Genomic DNA, 21,318 nt, shown 5'->3' on the forward strand with positions numbered 1-21,318 from the left:
TGTACTCTGTTTGAGGCGGGTTCTTGCGGCTCTGCAGATATCCCCTATTTGCGATGGACAGCAGGACGCAGACAACACGCTAGCTTCTTGCTAGCAAGAAATCGAAAGAAAATTGGCTAGCGAGAAGAAGAACGGAAGAAAAGGCGAATTCAAGCGCAACGGATTTCCTGCGCGACAGACGCCTCACGCAGGCATCCCTGCAAAAACGGTAAAGTTTGCAAAATATTAAATGTTGTTTGTCATCCAAATAGTTCACGGCAATCAAATGGGCTAGCTAAACCTCGACCGATCAAATTGGATAGCTTAGCGTTAGCCAGGCTAAGATGGCGGTCAAATTAGTAACGTTCGCTAGCTAGTGAGCAAGCTGATAGCTAACGTTACGATAGCTAATATGGCTATTGTTTAGCGTTAAGTGCAAACTATGTTATAACGGGCGAAGAAATATCTGCCAATTGAAGTTGTCCGCGTCCAACAACTTATTGACTGATGTTACATTCGATTATAATGCAGCGTTAGTTCTCTTGCGTCAACAATCTTGAGCTGTTCGTTAGTATACAGCTAACGTAGCTAGCTACTTAAATGCAGCTAACGTTAGTCAAACTGGCATCAGAATTGTTTACGTAAAATAGTTGTTTACTTTGTGTTTGGATCAAGTTAGCTAACGTTATGCTCTCTGTGGCTTGAGACGGACATTCAGCATAACAAGCTATCGAGTTGCTTTTTTTGTTGACACCAGAATCCACCCCAATTTTCAAGTTTCTTCAAGTTTCTTTAATATTTGTCATACAGAAGTACAGAATACTTTTATACAAAATGCTTCTTACTGTTACGCTCCAGAGACTGTGCAAGACAAGATAAGTATGAAATAAAATAACATAGTAAAATTAGAAGTAAAAAAAATGAGGTCACAGTGTTCAGTTTAGACATGTACAATGTTCGATGCAGAATAGACGTAGTTACCATACAATATACAATACTGTGCAGTGTACTAATATACAATACTATATAGTGCAAGGCAGAAATGGGACGAGGTGCAATTTAGGTACAATTCACAGTAGGTGTACGAGTTGTAGTGCAACTCCTTTATCAATAAATATAAAGTGTGTTTGTGTGATCTAAAGTGTGTAGAGTGGGTGCTGCAGTGTGTTGTTTCAATGCCTTTTATTTGCATCCTTCCATCAAATGTTAGTAGTCATACGCTTACAATGTTGTAGTTTGTCCTCTGCAGTATTCAAATTTAGGTCGCCCATGTCCAACAAACCACCTGTTTCTCACCAGTCTTTCTAGGCTTAGTAACATTTTCTACCAAACAGTGCAATCCCATTCCTGACCCCACCAAGCCCCCCCCCCCCACTGTCTCAAACCAAATCTACAGCTGTAGACGTTCCCATCAACTGTTGTTTACATCCTTCACATGTCCCTAGATGATTAATTGAAAATGAGGGGCCCTGATGTAAACAAGACTAAAGTCTTTCTCTGGTCTGCATCCCCTTAACAATTGTATGTATTGAGCTGTACTGTACCCATTCTGCAATCTGTTAATACAGTTATCAATCAATCTAGATGCCTCACACGAGACGCTACTCGTCCTCGGAACGAGCCAGTCGAAGTAGTTTTCCAGATCGCCACAGAGACCGAGGACGCAGGCCGCGCCGCAGATCGCCGTCCTTCTCCTCCAGCAGTGACAGAGAAAGGGAGCGAGACCGAGACAGGAGGGGACGGGGACACAGACAAGAAGGCAGCTATGCAGCACGCTCTAGGAGGTACACACGTTTATTTGTGTACTTGTGTGCACTGCATTTCTTTGTTTTTATACAACATGCAAATGTAGAATGAAGCCTTTGGCCTAATGATTCTTAGTCCACAGCTAGTTTTGCCTGAAATATATCCTATATGTTCTGTCCCCTCGTCTCAGTCGTAGCTTAGACAATCGCTCAGCCGAGCGCAGGCCCTTCGACCGAAGGTACTGCGAGGGATACAGACGACTGGATCACAGCAAAGACCGCGACAGGGAGCCACACGGGGCGGCTGAAACATACTACCCAGCACGCGACATCTCCCCGAGTGGAGTGTATGACTATCGGCGTGGCGGCGGTGCTGCCGGTGCCGGCCGTGAGCGGGAGGAGTCGTACCGGCGGAAGGGCAGCAGGCGTAAGCACAAACGAAGGCGGCGTAGAACCAGGTCCTATAGCCCATCCTCCTCGGTGAGTAGAGCCCGACCCGAGCTTCTGTTCTAATCCTTTTCGCTCCTCTTTTTCTCCTTCCGTCTCTCTCTCTCTCTCTTTCCCTCTAGGTCTTTCTGTCTCTTCCTTTCTCTAACCTTTTTTTTTATTCACAGCCCCTGGACTTGGTAAGTAGTACAATCTTTTGTTTTGTTCTGTCGGCAGTATTTGAATAGTTTTTTTTGTCTGAATAGGTCTTGCATAAAATATTTCACATTGGTAGAACATTGTCATCTTTTAGTGGATGTACTTATAGGACTAAATTAAGGTTTCACCACCAGTAGAGGAGCTCTCATATTGTACATTGTGGGGGGCTCCATGCCCGTGGAGACTGGACACCCAGGGCATCGAATGTTAGAGGCTGACTAACGTCACCCTTGAACTCTGGAGTGTGTTCTAAAATGTGGAAATGTTCTGCCAGTATGAAATATCACAGTATAATTTATTTTATCATTTATTTACATTTGATCACCTTTAACATGTAGTAGATCTTATTATTATACCTTTGAACTGTTTCCTGCTTGACTACCTATATTCCACAATTTTTTATTGGCCATCTTGGAGAACAGTTTTTTTTATTTAATCTAAGAGGGCAACCTGATTTGGGGTTTTGGGTTAGTCATACTACTGTATTAGGTTTTGCGTTGATGAATGGATATGCAGGTTGCTTCCTTGTTTATAAGCAGCTGTGGTTAAAGGGTAGAGGGGGAGAGAAGCAGAGGACAAAATGTGATCTTTGACTTGTTCCCTTGCACTATATCCCTATCGTTATATATTTCCTTCACGTGGTGTCATGCGTGAATCGCCCAATGGCCACCAAACCCACCTACAACCACTACATCAACTACAACCAACACCACCCTCCTCCCTCCTCCTCTACCTGTGCCGCCTGATGCCATGGCTACGGCTGCCCCCCTGAAAACCCCCTGTCCCCTTCGGTCGTGTCGTGACCTGCTGATGCCGGTTGGGGGCTGAAAACAGCGGAGCGACAGCCGGACGCGGGCACTGAGTGTGAGGGACGACGAGGAAGGGCACCTGATCTGTCGGAGTGGGGACGTCCTGCAAGAAAGATGTACTCATTGCCACTTCTCTATCGTAACCCTTCTCCATATCAGTATGAAAGCATAGAGCATTTACTTGACATGGGCGTGCCTGATGATGCCTTGCTAGAATGCTGTTCGCTCTAGCTGAAAAAGCAGGGTGGATTGCAAGAATGTTGACTATTATTAGAAGGATTTTAGATACCTTCTGCTTTTTTTTTCTTTTTTTGGAAGGTTTTTTAGCTGTGGTACGTTTTAGATGTTCCGCAGGTTACTTGATTTTCGTAAGCCTAGCATCTCATGTTAAGATTGTTTGTCTGTCGCGCTCTAGTTTAATAATCGTTTACAGGACAAAATCTTAACTCATTACAGTTGGCTATCTCACAGAGTACGTTGAGGGTTTCGGTCATTTACCATTCACTTAGTAAACTGCTCTCACACCCCACTTTTTTTAGCCTTTTCTCCCCAAAACCAAACTTGGACACATGTAAACATTAAGTTTGACCCTACACTTAACTCATACTTTGCATTATAAACTCTGAAAAGAATAAATTTGCATCATTTTAGAGTTCTGTCCACATTCCACCGGGTCCTTTTGGGCAAACCGCAACAAAACTCTTCTTGTCGGCTACATTCAGGAAGGGAGCAATCTAAATTGATCCCCTGATCATTTTCTTAACATCATGTACTGTTAGTTAGTGCTAGGAATATTAATTATCATAGATTATTTGGAAGGGTTTTAATCCTGCCAATTGAATAGGCAGCCAATTGGAAAAGGGGGATGGGCGCTAGCAGGGATACGCCTGTTGCACTTTGCATTATTTGTATCCATGCTTTCTTTGGTCCACACCTCTAATTCTTCTGTTACCTTCTTTCCCGCTCTCTTTCTCTCCCTTGTTTCTCTCTGTCTTGTCTTGTAGATGAGATCGTCAGCACTCTGGGGGAAGGCACCTTTGGCAGGGTGATGCAGTGCATTGACCATCGCAGGTGTGTGTCGTCCTGAAAAACCAGCAGCTGTTAACCTCACTCAGAGCCTCACTGCAGTCTCATTAATGAGACCTGCGTTTAGGGAAAACTGGTTCACGATATTTTGGTGGCAATATATTGTATCATGGATGCGATACAATATATTGAAATGATTGAAGTGAGATGAACAGACCGAAACCTTTATCTTATTAGATTAAACTGATTGTTGTATATATATTTTTATTGCCGATGTTGACTGGGGACATAATTTGCAGTTGAAAAAAGTTAATATATATCGCAATACTATCGTATCGCGATAATATTGTATTGTGTGGGACTTCTGGTGATTCCCACCCCTACTGTTCACCCTGCCTCAGTTTGAGAAATGTTTATTTGGCCAGTTATTTATAGTGTTTAGATATACACTGATTGTGTCAGTAATCCAGTATAAGTCATGACCTTTTTTTCCTTTCTTTTTTTAACAGTTCCAAATGAGTACCTTTTAACCCCCCCTTCTCCAGTCTTCCCCCAGCGCTAACTGTGGTGGTGACATGTCACTGTACGCTACAAGCCCATTAGGTCTTTGTATCAGAGTATTCTGTGATGGTGGACCTCTGTAAACTTGGCCTTGTTCGCCCTCAAATGAATCATGGTTCTGTGGCGATGCTAGACTCCAAAAAAAACCTTTTTAACAAGTGACACTCCAATGCATATTTAATGCCGGTGTTTCTCCACTACTGTTGGAACTAGATAAGCCAGATGGAACCGAGGTAATACCGCTAGAATGTAGACGTTTCTCCTAATTTGTTCTTATCTTCTTACTGGTGATGGTGGTGTCAGTCAAATCAGCTTCCATAGCAACAGTGCCAATGGGATCTCAGCAGGTTTGAATTAGAGGATCATTTACCTCATCGATCAAGCAGGTGACTACTCCACTGTAGCTCGCTTTGCTGTATTATTATAATGTAATTATAATAAATAAATAAAAATAAAGTATCTTTTTATTTATTTTTAATAAACGTACTGGTTCACAGTGACTTGTACTAGTGAAAATAATTGCCATGGTGGTACTGGTTTATGTGGTACTTGTTTGTGGTTTCCAGTGTAGCAGGCTCGCAGGGGGAGACCTTCCGAGGGACTCTTAATGTGCATCCATATGCCATGGCCATAATCCATGTGGTGTTTCGTTACTCCTATTTCTGTTCAAACTATTTTGTGTTCCGCAGGGGAGCAGCCCATGTCGCTCTGAAGATCATCAAGAATGTGGAGAAGTACAAGGAGGCGGCTCGTCTGGAGATCAATGTTCTGGAGAGGATTAATGAGAAAGACCCTGAGAACAAACAGTGAGTTCTGACTGACGACTGATTGTACTGGTTGTCACAATCATAGCCGTTTGCCCACAGAATTTATTCAGGGTTCTTTTGCAGGCCTGGAAAGTCAGGAAAATGCATGTCAAATAATTCTTAAGTTAAGTTAAAAAATATGAAAAGAATCTCCTGGAGAAGTCTGGAAATTCAACACCAAAATGTGAATTGTTTTCTGCTGAGAGTCTGGTTATTAAAGGAATACGTCGCCTAATTTGTATATTAATTACTCACCCCGTGATGCCTTGAATTCATGAAGAGTTTTCCCCCCTCGCATACCTCCATGGTGAATGTAGAATCCAAACAACGGTAGCCATACTTGATGAAATGCAGTTACTCGAGATTAAGTTTAACAGCAAAACTATCAAAACGTCCATCAGTATAATCCAAGTCTAATTTATCGTGCTCAGTACTTCACAAACACCTGCGTTTTAGCTAAAGACCTGCTAACTACAACATGTCCGGTTCAGCAGTCTCCTGCAGGTCACATGCATGAGGTCCGGTTCAGCAGTCTCCTGCAGGTCACACGCATGAGGTCCGGTTCAGCAGTCACCTGCAGGTCACACGCATGAGGTCCGCTTTGCTTCCTGCATGAGGCTGATTACTGGAAATGTTTTTGTTGGCATGTTTTTTTTTTTGTTTTTTTTTTTAAGATTTTTTTGTTTGTTTTTTTATTGCTTTATTTCTACTGGGCAGTCCAGTAGGGAGAGACAGAGGAGGAATGGGAGACGGAGTTGGGGGAAGACATTCGGCAAATAACGACAGGTTCGGGAGTCGAACCCGGGTCGGCCGTGTCGCGGCTGAGCGTGCCATGTGGTTCGCCACTGGGGCGCTCCCTTGTTGGCACGTTTTAAGCCAAAGTCCATGTGTTTGTGAAGTACTGGATACATGATTATACAGATGTTTTCATATAGTTTTTTTGTTAAATTGAATCTCCATTAACTTCAAATCATCAAGTATGGCTACCGTTTTTTGGATTCTTCGCTCAACGATGGAGGCATGCAAGGAAAAAAGATCTTCATGAATTCATCACATGAGTGATTGATATACAAATAAAACATTTTGGTTGATGTGTTCCTTAACACATTGACCGCCGGGCATTGTGCCCATCTCATACCCCTCTCTGCCACCGTTAAAAGCCTATGGAGATGTTTACCTTCTTTGCAGGGCTATAACCTTTAAAATTGTATTGCTATATTGACATTACTATGGCCCATTCAACATCGATTATCTATCGTTCAGGATGTGGGAACGTTGTTAATACCTTCGAGATTATAAGTGTTTTTAATCTTTTCTGCTGTAATTCCAAAAACGCTAGTTATAGGCCCAAACGCATATGATAGATTATCGATTGCCGTTTCTTTCCCATACACGCTATATTAAAAAATTCAAATGTATATGATCGGTATACATTATGCTTCATCATGCGTAAAGGGGGGGGGGGGTCGTTTATAATTCCTTGATCAGTAACGGCTTTATGTAGTATGGGTGCTATATTGATCAGATGGTTTGCAGTGAAATTAATAAACAATCGGGCTGAAAATAACGTTATATTCCCCTTACCGTGGGCCGATGAGACTGGCGGTGAAAGATCCCAATTATTCGACGCCGATCGCCTAGGTCCATTTCCGGTTTGTATGGCGCAATAAACGCCGAAATCATATAGATTATTACGTTTAGAAAGCGATCCATATGTACTATAGTGTCTGTCAGGAGTCCCGTAGCGAGATGTGACTGCCGGAGGAATTTCATCGATGCACCGATGGCACTTCCGGTTTTTGCGAGAGTGTAACTCGCCCTACTATCCACCAGGCGGCGGTATTGAGCCGTTGCAGTCACATCTAAGGTCCAGCTAGGGCATCGGGGGTTGGCTGGGTGAATTATGAATGCCATGTCGAAAAAATGAAATATTGATTTAAAAAAACGCTGTACAGCGATCTTGGCAGACAACGCATGGCGGGCAATAACGCTGGAAAGCGTTTCCGGCGCTGGATGTGTTAAGTATGATGTTAGTACGCCTGTCTGTGCCAGTGTTTAGCGGCAATGTCACTAACTCAGCCAGTAACTCACTCACCCCCAAGTGGCAGCAAGACCATGTATGGAAATGCACTTTGCATCTATGACACAGTGTGTCCCCTTTTTAATAATGGGGTAACTGTTGATAATCACTATCAAAACTGACCATTATAACTGTTGTCAAATCTGATAATAGCACAGCATGTTAATAATGGTTCAAGTAAGTGGTCTGGAGAGGTTCTAAAGTGAAAAAGTCCATCTTAACAAAGGCTCTTCTTCTCCTTTCCTCACTGCCTCCCTTCACTCTGTAGGAACTAGCATCAGCTACAAATAAGTAACAACATGGATCATGATTCTGTTTTAGTGCCTATACTCTATAGAGAGATTAATGCCGAAATATGAAATTCAAAGCCACCCCACTTTGATATAAAGTGGCGAAGAGGCTTGGGTTAGGGATGGGAATTGATAAGATTTTATCGATACAATTCCATTATCGATTCTGCTTATCGGTCTGATTCTTTATTGATTCCCTTATCGATTCCTGATCAATTTATAATTTAAATAAATAAATTGGCAATGCAACAGAACTAAGTTGGTTAGAATAACAACATGCAACTTGACATTTCTGATAGTCATTTATCATTTATTGTTGAGCCCCCATGTCAGAAAAATACAAAAACTGTAAAAAAATAAATATTAACTACACTTAAAGGTGACATGCATTATAAATGTATTTTTTCAGTGTCTAGCATTGTATTATAGTAATAGGAGTTAGTATCAATGTGTCTGTCTCTAAATACCATATTGGCGGATTGCCATCATTCAGGTCATTCATTTCCTGCTCCATTTAATCAGGTCGTTCTGATTTGACTCGCATGGTGACGTCACGTGGCGAGGATGGAGCGGATAGTGATCCGATTGGCTCTGTGGTTGTAGCGCACCAAACAGGGTTTGACAGAGAGAGAGAGGGAGAATCAGATAGACCCTCGCGACAGAGCACACATACACGCGCGTAGCGCTGTCGTCTCTCGGTCTGTCTCTCCCCCTCTATCTCTCGATTCGGGAGCATAACTAACTAGGGGTGGACGGTATGGTCTAAAATGTATATCACGGTATAATTTGAAGCATAGACGGTAACGGTATATATCACGGTATCAGTGTTTCTGTTAGAATAATTTTTTTGCCTGATAGGCAGGCTATATAAAGAATGACATCCTCAAGGCATGTAGATTTATAATATTTTAACTTAAAACTAGGCTACTTTTGCGTATAAAGTCATTATATTCCATATAAAATAAGTCCAGAGTCGAGACTCCTGCTCCCATTGCAAACAGCGGGGCTGGATTTTGCTAGAAGCATATGTAGCTGCAGAGCCGCAGAGCCAGGGGCTCTTTCAGGTCATTCATTTCAGCCATTGGCAATTCAGCCGTTGGGTGGGGGGGGCGCTGTTTGACGGGCCTGTGACCAGACCTGAAAGAGCCCCTGGCTCTGCGGCTCTGCAGCTGCATGCTATTCGCAAATCCACTGCTGCACGCCGTCCTCCCGGCTCCCGCTGCTGCCGTCGTTATCATAACACTACACACATATCGTAATGTTTACAGCAAACTGTAGTTGATCACCAGGTATGTTTTATTAACGTAGAATAATTCATATAAGAAAAACGATAGGGAAATATCTTACCTTTCTCCACTGGTTAAAAATGCCAGGAACTGAAATTGAAACTTGTGTTTATTATGAAATGACAATTGCGTGTTGACACGCCCACTGCGCGAAGCCTCCTAAATAACTTTTTCCAGTTTGCACATATCTATTATCTATGACTAATTCTATCTATTTTTAGGTGCAAATGCGATTGAAATAGTCGCGCTGTGGTTACATGACGTCATTGCTATTTTAGAGCTGCTCTACCGGTTAAACGGTATAGTCAAAATCCATACCGTAGAGCAAATTAATACCGTTTATACTGTATACCGTTTATACCGTCCACCCCTATAACTAACTATAGTTGTTGTCTATAGCTGTTGTCTATAGCTGTAGCGCACAGTGGAAGACTTCCTCAAATGGGAGAGAGAGAAAGAGAAGGGGACCTGCGTATCTTGCACGCAGCTGCGTTTACACAGTGCTCTCTATCTCTCTCTCTCTCTCTCTCTCTGTCTGCCACTCGCAGACTGTGTGGATGACTGTCACTGAAAGTGCTTATGGGCGGAGCCCAGCCAATAACAGGCTGAAATCTTGAGGCTGGAAAATGATGCTTCTGAGTACTCCATTAGAAATATAAAACAATGATTAAAAAAAACCTTACAGATGTCTTCCATAGACTCACAGGAATTGTGTAAAGTTGCCCAAATAGTGCTAGGAATAGCAATGCATGTCCCCTTTAAATAAAATAATGTTTGAACTGTAGTTGCATTCAACAGGTCGTTATTGCAAAAGAGAATTCGTTATCAATAACCTACCTGTATAAATAAAGGTTAAAAGTAAAAACATAACTGACACATAAGTAACATCTAGGCAGAAGCTGAAGGGGTATTGGGAGGAGATAGGGGAGGCAATGATCAGAATATTAGGATACGGGTTACCACAAACAGGACTGGTGCTTTACTTAGGAGACCTGACACACGAGGGAATACAAGGGGGGGACAAATATTTAATAAAGATAATGTTGATAGCGGCCAGAAAAGCAATAACAAGACTGTGGTACAAAGAAGACCCACCGACAATAGCACAATGGGTAGGAATAGTGGAAGAGATACAGGATATGGAGAGGATAACGCACATGCTGAGGTTACAGGAAGAGAAATTTGGAGAAAGATGGGGAAAGTACGAAACAAATGCAACACAAGAGGGTAAAGGAGGAAAGGGGTTCAAGGAGGGTCTCTGACCCCATGTCGCACATTTTTGCTTTAGTTAGTATTTTCTATTTCTATTATTTGGGTATGACAATCGTTTTATGTTTTTTCAATTCATTATTTATGTCTGGAACTTTTGCTTAAGTCGGTATCTTTTATTTCTGTTATTGGGTATTAAAATCTTTTCTTTGTTGTTTATGTCTGTTTAACACTATGGGTGCCGGCCAGAAATCCGGAAAATGACTGTGGATTGCCAGCGCTATTTGTCTATGGAGAAATTCCCCTTCTTTGCAGGGCTATAACTTTTTAAATTCTATTGCTACATTGCCATTATTAGGGCCCATTCAAAGTCCTATATGTATTGTTCATTGTGTAGCAACGTTAAACTTTTTCATTCACATATTCATAGTAAAGTATGGTCTAATGTATAAGTATGTTTTCATCTCTTTCTGCAGCTTTCTCCAGAACGTGATATATAGCCCCAAATGCATTATATTGATGATGAAATACAGTTTGATGGCAATCGGGGCGATATAAAAAATGTCAATTGGACGTACTTCTAGAATGATCTACGTATGATCTGATGATGGGCGGGGGATCGTTTATAATTCCGTGGGCAGCGTTATATCATTCATCTAGTGTGGGTGATATGTTCATCATAACAGTTTATATGGAATACGATCAAAAATAACGCTGAATCTTACCGTATCCTCCTCGCGCCGTTGGGCGATGAGCGTGGAACAGTCATTTACCTATTATGGTATGTAGAAATATCGGGTCCATTTCCAGCTTGTATAATAGTATTATGTCCAAATCATGTTGTTTATCGAGTTATTGGCAATCGATCGCTATGTATTGTGTCGAGATCGAGTCCCGGTAGCCAAACAGAGTGCCCGGAAGTAATACGGCCGACCAGCACAACCTCCATAGCACTTCCTGTTTGGCGATTGCGCCGATCAGCCACCAGATGGCGCTCCTGAACCGCCAGAGAGCTCAGTGGGTCCTCCTGGTGGATCTCAGGCCAGCGGAGGGGAAAATATGAATCCGATCGCAGATTTTTGAAATATTGATATAAGGACGCTGTAAAGCGTCCTCCGGCAACTTGAGCATGGCCGGGAATGACGCTTTTAAGCGTTTTCCGGCAGTCAAAGTGTAACGGTGTTGTACATTATGTCTATGTATTATGTACCTGGAAGACCGACTGATATGAAAATAATATTCAAAGATGATGTTGTTTGTATGCTTGTAATCCAAAAATGCAAATAAAAATTGAGTTTAAAAAAAAAAAGTAACATCTAGGAAAGCAATGAAATTCCGAGGCTTCTACCTCCTCTGATGTCATCTGGTCTTTCAGAAGACCAGCGCGTGCGCACACACACACACACAGAAAGGGCTCCTTGTGCAGTTTTGCTACGTTAAGTGAAAGAGGGGAGGGAGGGAGAGAGAAACTGCTCCCTCCCCCGAGCCCCGCTAGCCCCCACCCTTCCTAGCTCAGCTCAGCTGTGTTCTGTCTCTGTCTGAGCATGGCTATATTTAGCTAGCGTTAGCGGCTAACATTGGTTTACCATGTAAATGAATGGCTAGGATGTTTTCACTGCTCATAGAAACAGCGGGAGCATATGCGACCAAAACGGTTGCAATTTCGAGCCCTTTAGGTTTTCCTAGTCAAGGAATCAAATAGTCTGCTATGGCTGCATGCGTGGCGCTAACGTTATAGTTTTAAAATGCGCAACTGTCGGAAAAACATGGCATCGATGAGAGGAATCGATAGTCACGGAGGCATGCGATTCCAGGAAACGGGAACCGGTTCTTGATTCCCATCCCTAGCTCTGGGTCTCCCCTCCAACAGTATGCTGCCTCGCCATGCTGGACGGGTGTTATTGTACTGGTCTCATGACCAGGACGTGGCTATGTGAAATTTAAAAGTATAGAATTTAAATGGGTCGGAACACTGTTGATTGACAGTATCAGTTATGTATTTAATTCAGCAATAAGATACCGGTACTTAAAATCAAACAATCCACATTCTATTTTAATTAGATTCATTATTTGGTTTTGTTCTTTTACTCTTAAATGTAGTCATTTGTTTTTGTTTAGTTTTGTTTCATCCACTTGATGACTCGTTAAGATTATAGGTATTGTAAGCTCATGAGTGACCCCCCCAGTTGGGGCTACGTGCTGCCCATCTCCCATTAGCAATGTAATAGTGAATGTGCAATTTCTATAGTGCTCATTTATCTTAATTTATTGATCTATTTTACTGCTCTTACCTTTTAACTTTTTAATTTTGAACTTAACTACTAATTTTATTGTTTGTCCACCTCATTGCTTTACCCATTTTACTCTTTTATTGTTTGTCTATTTTAATGTTTGGCAACTGTAATGTTTGACTGATGAGAGCTACTGGATACCTGAATTTCCCCCAAGGGGATGAATAAAGTATATTTCCATCTATTATGTAAGGGAAGTGGTGTTCACCTAGATTGTCCACTGGGGGAAATGTAAAAACACCTCTCTCTATCTCCAGCTTATGCGTTCAGATGTATGACTGGTTCGACTATCACGGACACATGTGCATCTCCTTCGAGCTGCTGGCACTCAGCACCTTCGACTTCCTGAAGGAGAACAACTACCTGCCCTACTCCATCAGCCAGGTCCGACACATGGCCTACCAGATCTGTCTCGCTGTCAAGTGTAAGTACCCTCTCGCACATTTCTAAATAGAAGTACTTCATGATATAATGTGGCACTTTTAATTACTTCGCCGCCTTTATTATAATAATAATATAAAAATAAATACTTTCATTAAAAAACCACTACAGACATTCATAAGGAATGCTAACCTAAACCCAAATGAATGAAATTTGACAAATGGTGACTGGCTTACAGATACGTATACAATCAATCACATAGTTTGTTCTATCTTTTCCTTGACATGAAATGGGAAATAGTATCAAACCATTGGGGACCTGCATGACGCTTCTCTCTTCATTATTCAATATTTATTCAGTGGGCCTACAGTAGCCTATAGACCTTTGTAATGTCTTGGTTTAAATAAAATGAAGGCATACAATTCAAATGTGACTAAAAAATACATGCTATTTGATTATGAATTAAAATAGAATATCTGTTGACACTTGACAGCCCTAGTCTGGGATATTATGGATTTATCCAACCACTGCCACAGAGTTTTGTGTTAATGCACTAACTCTTAATAGCTTTCATTCAAACTCATCGGAATTTGTGGTGTATATTTATGACCCCTAGAGGATGAATCCTATTGATTTTGGCGCCACTATCAGGCCAAAACTTCACTTTTAGAACTGGTGTATCTCAAATACCCTTTTGTTCAAATATTTTCTAATTTGCTGTGCACATTCATGACCCCTAGAGGAAGAAGACTATAGATTTTGGTGACCTCGGCACTAATGGACCAAACGTTCAATATTCAAATGAAGTGTTTGGTGATTTCCACCACACTTGACAAATACGTTTGTCATACCATAGCAAGGGGAGACCTGTCAAGTTCTGAGTCATCTGGCCTCATGGTGGCGCTATTCTCATGAAACTAAAAACATGAACTACTCCTTAACGGCTCTGATTAGGGGCATGGTCACAAGGTGTATTGAGAATTTGGGTAATTTGGAGACATACCAACGGTCGGCCACTGACGGCACATAATTGACCTATTTACCTCCTTTCCCCCACCTATCACTCACCTACATGCAGAGAGGAATGAAAGGGCTCCTTTGTTTTCATTAGACTTCCTGTAGCCACACGAGGGCATAGCTGGTTCAAACACCAGCCTGAAGACTGTGCCTAATTTACTTATTAAACTCTTAAGCCCAAGCCCTATTTTCTTAAAATCCGCCTAAAAATACATACCTAAGTAAATGGAAGATTGCTCTACTTCTACAAGGTCCATTTGCATGTTCTTGGTATCTAGGGACATCTATGGATCTCAGGGAATGTATTCCCAGTGTAAGAAATATTGCGTCTGTTACTAGGCTTACTAAATTGTGATGAACCAAAGGAGAATTCTTTTTTCATCTTTGCTAAAAATGACCAGACATGAGAAATGTAGCCACTGAGCCCATTCAGCACATTCTTGAGATCATGTGTAAAAAAAAAAATTGAACGTGAATGAAATCTACTGTAAGTACAGTTACTTTTTTATAATGTACATTTCTCCACCATTTTTCATCAGATTGCAATGCCATTTTTTGCTAGACGTTCTCAGAAAGGTAGAGAAACTAACTGCGTTCTGTTTTATGGCAATAACGTTCAGGTTTGTGGGAGATAATCCCGAAAAATAAGAGAAATAAAAAAGTAAATCCAGAAGTCAGATGATTGACAGGGGCTGGCATGAGCTGGGTAGTGTAGTTTTTCTAAATTCGAAAGCCCATCGAAAGTCCTGGGTCTCCTCTTGGCATTTCCTAGCGTCAATATTCGCCTTTTTCCAACTAGATTTCTATAACTCATATTTCACTAATAACACCATTGGTAAACAAACATATCGCTGAAAATATACACTGCTGTTTTGACAGGGTTAGGGTCTTTATTCTTGTCTACATTTGAAAAGAAATATGCAACATTAATTCATACATTCTGTAGAGATGGATTTATGGCGTGATGTCATTTGCCGTACCGGATCGCTCGGGCTTAAGAGGTTAAGTAATTAAGTTACTTATCAACTACACTCAAGGTCACTGACCAGGTCTGTTTGGTCATCCAACTTAATGTCCCAAGAGGCAAATCAGTTTTCAGATCGGCACGCTCGGTAAATGCCAGCCAAGATCTGGGTTTGACTGCTGTTTGAATGGGGGAGTCCCTCACTATAACGTAGATTCTGTTGTATTTTCCCACAGTCCTCCATGACAACAAGCTGACGCACACAGACCTGAAGCCCGAGAACATTCTGTTTGTCAACTCTGACTTCAGCATGACCTACAACGTGGAGAAGGTGAGGCTCCTGGAGGCAGAATAAGAGTCTGTTTCTTTCTTTCTTTTTATTGTTGTGTTTTGGCTCAAATGGAACATTTAGGGTTCAGTTATTGCCTGAATAACTAATGAATAAACTTGCTGTACGTACAGCTGGAGTTGGAAAAGGTGGCGGTAACGAAATGTACGCTACTGCTGGGGGAAAAAATGAACTCTGCAGATGTTCTGTTGGAGCTAAGGAGGCAACAACACCAATACTGAAATTGTGCAGATGCCCGGCTAAAACAGGGTATTGGTATCTGGAGAATCCAGTACCAATAGCAATGTGATTTTCAGTTTTCTTGACCCATACAAAGAAACAAATCTAATGGTGAAAAGTGGATTATCATCATGCTTTTTGTCCAGTGGTTGTCCAAACCGATCTAAGTTTTAAGTCTAAACTGTAACTAAAGTCAAATAAATGCACTCAAGACTGTATCATTTAGTGAACATGTGGTATTGGAACCTAGCCGTGTGAACCCAACTCGGGAACCGGTTCACTCAAACAAACGGTAACGACTCGTCTGGAGGCACTTAATCTATATACAATCTATATATAATATAATATATATATACAATCTTCTACAAAAACTCCAGATCAAAGCCTCCTCTTCCCCAAAACAGTTGAGTTTTTAGTCCATAATGAATTGTTTGTTCACCAGCTCAGCTGTTTGGGTTACGCATGACGAAATAACTACACCTGGCAAAATCAGCTTAACGACACAGATGTTGGCCATTATTTCAATGTAGTTGCCAGGTATAGGGCATTATTTAGTTGCAGTGCACATGCGCCAAGTTGATCTGAAGTGTGTGGTCATGAAAACACTGAGCTGGTGAACAAACAATTCATTATGGACTAAAAACTCAACTGTTTTTGTGAAAATGAGGCTTTGGACTGTCGGTGGTGAGTTTTTTGAGAAGATTCACAGGAACACACACACGCATGCATTGGGTCGCCGATGAAATGCCTCTCTGTGCTTGACCCATCCCGTCGTCCCTCCCCCCAAGGGCAGTTTGTCTGTTCTGCATGTTTTTCCATTGTGTGCATCTCTTTTTCTGGAGGGGAAACCCTTGCGAGCACAGGGAGAACATGCAAACTCCACACAGAAGGGCCCAGGAGATACCCCACCTGGGTACCTGGCAGCCCGGCAACCTGGTCCCCAAGCGACAGTGTTAACCACTACTCCACCGTGTCGCCCGAGTGAACCAGTTCACTCTAAAAACGGAGTTGGGGTCACCTGAGCCATTGAAATGCGTTAATGTGTTGCTCCTGGCAGAAGCGAGACGAGCGGGCGGTGAAGAGCACGGCGGTGCGGGTTGTGGACTTTGGCAGCGCCACCTTCGACCACGAGCACCACAGCACCATCGTCTCCACGCGGCACTACCGAGCCCCGGAGGTCATACTAGGTGAGCCAGCTTTGCCGGCACTTTCGCCCACAGTCTTGTATGCTCAATAAACTACTGTCGTCTGGCTACCAAAATAGTTTCCGGGAAGGAAGAAGGCCGCGAGATTGCTCACTGTTGGGAACTCTTAAATTATTATTTTTTTTTTATCCACTTTTTCTCCCATTTTTCTATATTTTCTCCCATCCCAATTTCGTATCATCCAATTCAACCCTCCCCTGTCACGAACGCTGTTTCTTGCCTCCCACAAGCCGGCTGCAATGTGGACTAAGTCATACATAGCACAAGTCCCCTCCGGTACTTGAGGTAACAGCAGTCGCATCTTTTCACCTGCGCAGCTCGATCTCTCAGTGTCGAGGAGTAACGCGTGGGAGGCTCACGCTGCCCCCAACACTTCCTGATTCGACTGCGCAGGCGCACCAACCGACTTGTAGGAGTCGCTTGTTCACAACGCCCGATCCCCACCCTTCAGTTTCCCTCCCCGTAATACGGCCAATGTGTATTACTGCGGACGACCAGCTAAACTGAAAACAATGTGGAGAGCTGGATTCGAACACGCGAATCCTAGCGTCTCCACACTGGTGGCGAGTGCCTTGCCCACTACACCACCTAGCCGCCCTGGGAACTCTTAAATTATTAGGTGCTGAATTATCCGCCGTATTGCAAATACAATGTGTTGCGTTTCCTCAAATCTTGAATAAACCTTCTCAGTTCGTGATTATTCTGTTAGAATAGGAGGGACTTGGAGTTGAGGCTGTCCCCGAAGCCTGTTTTTGGGATTCAAACTTCGTCAGGGTTTTTCGAACGAACGTTCGAACCTTCGTTTTTAATAAAATAATAAAAATAATATATATCCTCAAACTAAATCCTCAATTTGAATAAAGTGATTAATCTGATTAAATTCGTTTTTTTTCTTTTTATTAAATCAACTTTCCAGACCCAGCCCAACTAAATCAATTAAATCAACTTTCTTTAATGAATATAACTCATCAGTTTCTTTTAATACTATAATATTAGTGTAGCCTAATCTTTATCTGCAACTGTGAAGAAAAACCCCATTGGTTTAACAGAATTAATAGATTTTTTTTTATTTAATTTTTTTATAAATACAAAATTCAAATGTTGATTTAGAATTCGAATGCCAACGTAACGAATGAAGGTTCGAACGTTTGGGCTCAGCCCTACTTGGAGTTCAGTGTAAATGTGAAAGTTCCCACCACAGTTAGGGCAGCCAGAAACCCATCCAATATTTTGCCGTAGACTAAAGACACTTCTTCAATCAATATCTGAAATGAAAAGAAAAAAAATCTAACCCTAACTAACCTTACTGTCATGCACTTAATGCACCTAATATACTAACCTACACTGTAGCACTCAACACTTTGATGAACATTGTTACTCAGCTGATAGAGGTGTACCCTTCCTGCTGTCTTGTTGTGGATAAAAGTGTCCGCTAAAGGGACAAAATGTAAATCTAAATGTAAAGTCTACCGTAGACGTCATGTTAGGCACATTTGCATTATTTTGCTAATGAGAACTGACAAGTTTTCAAAGTTTTCTCCACTAAGTTAGGCTACATGTGGTAACGTTATATATACAGGGTCAGAATGTAGGCTCACATAATGTTACCTTTTTTGATCAGTTACGATACTTATTTGTACGATAACATATTTATTTATATGTGTATGTATGGTTCTCAGTAAATGTGTTGTGTCCTTGCAGAGCTGGGATGGACCCAGCCGTGTGACGTTTGGAGCATTGGCTGCATCCTGTTTGAGTACTACCTGGGGTTCACCTTGTTCCAGGTACGACAGCACCCTGCTCCTCCCAGCAGCACGACTCCTTCTGTTCATTCAGCTCTTAGACGGGAGGGAGCTTGACAGCAAGTCGTTTTGTTAACCGAACGGGCGGTTGATCTGACTTGGCAGCGAGATGCTTGCATGTGGAGTCACACACACACACACTCACAGACACACACACACACACAAACTGCTTACACACACACACACACACACACACACACACACACACACACACACACACACACACACACAAACTGCTTAGTCACACACACATACAAACTGTTTACACACACATTAATTAATCCTTGTTTACGGTCGCCCTCTGAGTGGCACCTGGAGCTCTGTGCTCTGGCACCATGTTGAGAATGTGCATTACAGTTATTTTGAGAGCCGGCTATCTGCTGTCATTAACCGTTTTTTCCGTTGTTTTTAAACGTAATATGGTTCCAAGTGGTCTGCCATATTTACATTCTAATTCTCTCTCTCTCTCTCTCTCTCTCTCTCTCTCTCTCTCTCTCTGCCCACAATTCTCAAAATGAGATCTTCAATATTTGAGGGAATGTTTTTTTTTTTTTTATATCACACTTCACATGATGAACAGCAATGGGGTCGTTTATTTTGTGATTTTACATGCGTGAACAGCAGAACTCTCATTCATTAAACCCAGATTATGTCATAGACGATGTATAGGAAAGTGATGTTGGTACTCGAAGTCATGTTTAATGCATGTGTCCCTCAGACTCACGACAACAGGGAACATCTGGCCATGATGGAGAGAATCCTGGGGCCAGTTCCCTCCAGGATGATTCGCAAGACACGGTCAGAACACACGCGCACACACATACACACCCCTCACTAAAAGACATGCACACGCACACATGAACAGAAGCATGTGCGTACACCCCCATACACACACGCTCACATACATCATCTTCATGTCCCCTCAGGAAGCAGAAGTATTTTTACCGTGGCCGTCTGGACTGGGACGAGAGCTCCTCAGCAGGGAAATACGTGAGGGAGAACTGCAAACCCTTACGGGTAAGGATGGGAGGAGGGGGGGGGGGGGCAACAGTGGTTGTGTGCCACGAGCGGCAAATTGTCACTCCAGTTTTACTTCACTGCAACCTCTCTAACGCTAGTCTCTTTGTCTCCATCTCTCTTCCTGTTTCCTCTTCTTTCTCACCCTCTCCACACCACCCTCCTCTCTTTCCATGTTGCTCTCCCCTTCTCTCTCTCTCTCTCTTTCTCTCTCAGCGGTACCTGCTGTCTGAGTCCGAGGATCACCACCAGTTGTTTGACCTGATAGAAAGCATGCTGGAGTACGAGCCGGCCAAGCGGCTGGCGCTCGCCGACTCCCTCAAACACCCTTTCTTCGAGAACGGAGGGCCGGGAGAATCGTCCACCGGCAAGAGCTGGGAGGCTAACCGCGACATCAGCCGGTGACCCTCCGTCGGCTCCCGCGTAGACTGTGAATGACGAAGAGCGCAGAGGCTGCCGTGTCTTTTTAAAAGAGATGCGACGACTTAGGGTGGTGGAACTGTTTAATAAACAGCGGGCTTCTCAGGTGTCTGGTGGACCTTGGTGTTTTTCTGTCACACGTCATGATAGCATGGACCTCCTCGCTCCCTTCCTCCCAGGCCCTCCTGACATCCAGCCTAGAAAGAGGAGGCTCGTCCTGGCAGTAGGGACACCCGAAAGACAGAGAGTCCAGATGAATATCTCCACATCCCTTTTTATCTCTCTCTCCGTCTCTCTCTCTCTCTCAGCCCCGGCAGAGGACAAAAAAAACAAGAGGAAGATTTTAATCCAAACTGTACATGCTCCAGTCTTCCTCCTCTCCTTCCTTCAGCATGTAAAGAAAAGGATTGACCTTTTCTCAACAAGTGAGCACTACACTATAGCCAGCGACTCTTTTAAGAACTCCATTGTGAGAACGAAATCATGTCATCTATTTCCGTAATTTGAGAAGGAGATAAGAGCCGTATTATTAGAGTGCTTGATTGTTGTAATGTGTAACAAAAGGAGTATCCTTCACACGGGGGGCTCTTTCCCATCTTTGCCGGCCAGTATTTGGACTGGCATTAGCAAATGAAAGGTGATGGACACTCCACACACACAGGCCTCTATAGCCTGTCTTATCGCTAGATATATCTGTTTCTGTTACGTTATGGTAAGCTTTTTTGGGTGTGTGTGTATATAAATGGGTGGAGAGGAGGATTGATCGCCATATTAATGTGTTTTTCAATAACTTGTTTTCTTAAGTAGTTCTTCCTCTTTTAAGTCTTGGGGACTTTCTCATATACCTGCATACATACACACACACAAACACACAAACAAACTGCCTTTTTACATGTGTGACATGAGGCCTGTGGTCTATTCACTGAGATTAAGCACTTAGTTCTAGCTGGTAACCAACGCAACACACACGACAACACGATTACAGTATTTATGATTTACAGCAGTTCATACCTCCCCTCCCACCCCGACCTGACATGATTTATTTTGTATAATAAAATTAAAAGCGTATAAAACTGTATATATGTACGATTGTGTAGAATTAAAGTGAAGGCCTCCTCCTCGCCAAAGGCTTATGGTGCCCTGGGTTTTCAGGCCTCTGGCAGGATTAAGTGGAGGCGCTTTGTCTTTAAATACCACCTCAGTCTCTGCCTCCGCTC

At 42.6% G+C, this 21,318-nt stretch overlaps 1 protein-coding gene across 1 annotated transcript; it reads left to right on the top strand.

Annotated features, from left to right (window-relative positions):
• Nucleotides 1–64: 64 nt before the first annotated feature.
• clk2a (CDC-like kinase 2a) lies at nucleotides 65–21,297 on the top strand. The gene is made up of 13 exons (XM_084312631.1): nucleotides 65–208; nucleotides 1,564–1,763; nucleotides 1,916–2,204; nucleotides 3,204–3,294; nucleotides 4,183–4,249; nucleotides 5,455–5,571; nucleotides 12,985–13,151; nucleotides 15,326–15,420; nucleotides 16,715–16,844; nucleotides 18,564–18,646; nucleotides 19,383–19,462; nucleotides 19,591–19,681; nucleotides 19,898–21,297. The coding sequence occupies exons 2-13, from the start codon at nucleotides 1,564–1,566 to the stop codon at nucleotides 20,084–20,086; spliced, it is 1,599 nt and encodes a 532-aa protein (XP_084168757.1). The 5' UTR covers nucleotides 65–208; the 3' UTR covers nucleotides 20,087–21,297.
• Nucleotides 21,298–21,318: the final 21 nt, after the last annotated feature.

This window comes from Notolepis coatsorum (genome assembly GCF_963971535.1).
Source record: "Notolepis coatsorum genome assembly, chromosome: 4".
NCBI lineage: Eukaryota > Metazoa > Chordata > Actinopteri > Aulopiformes > Paralepididae > Notolepis > Notolepis coatsorum.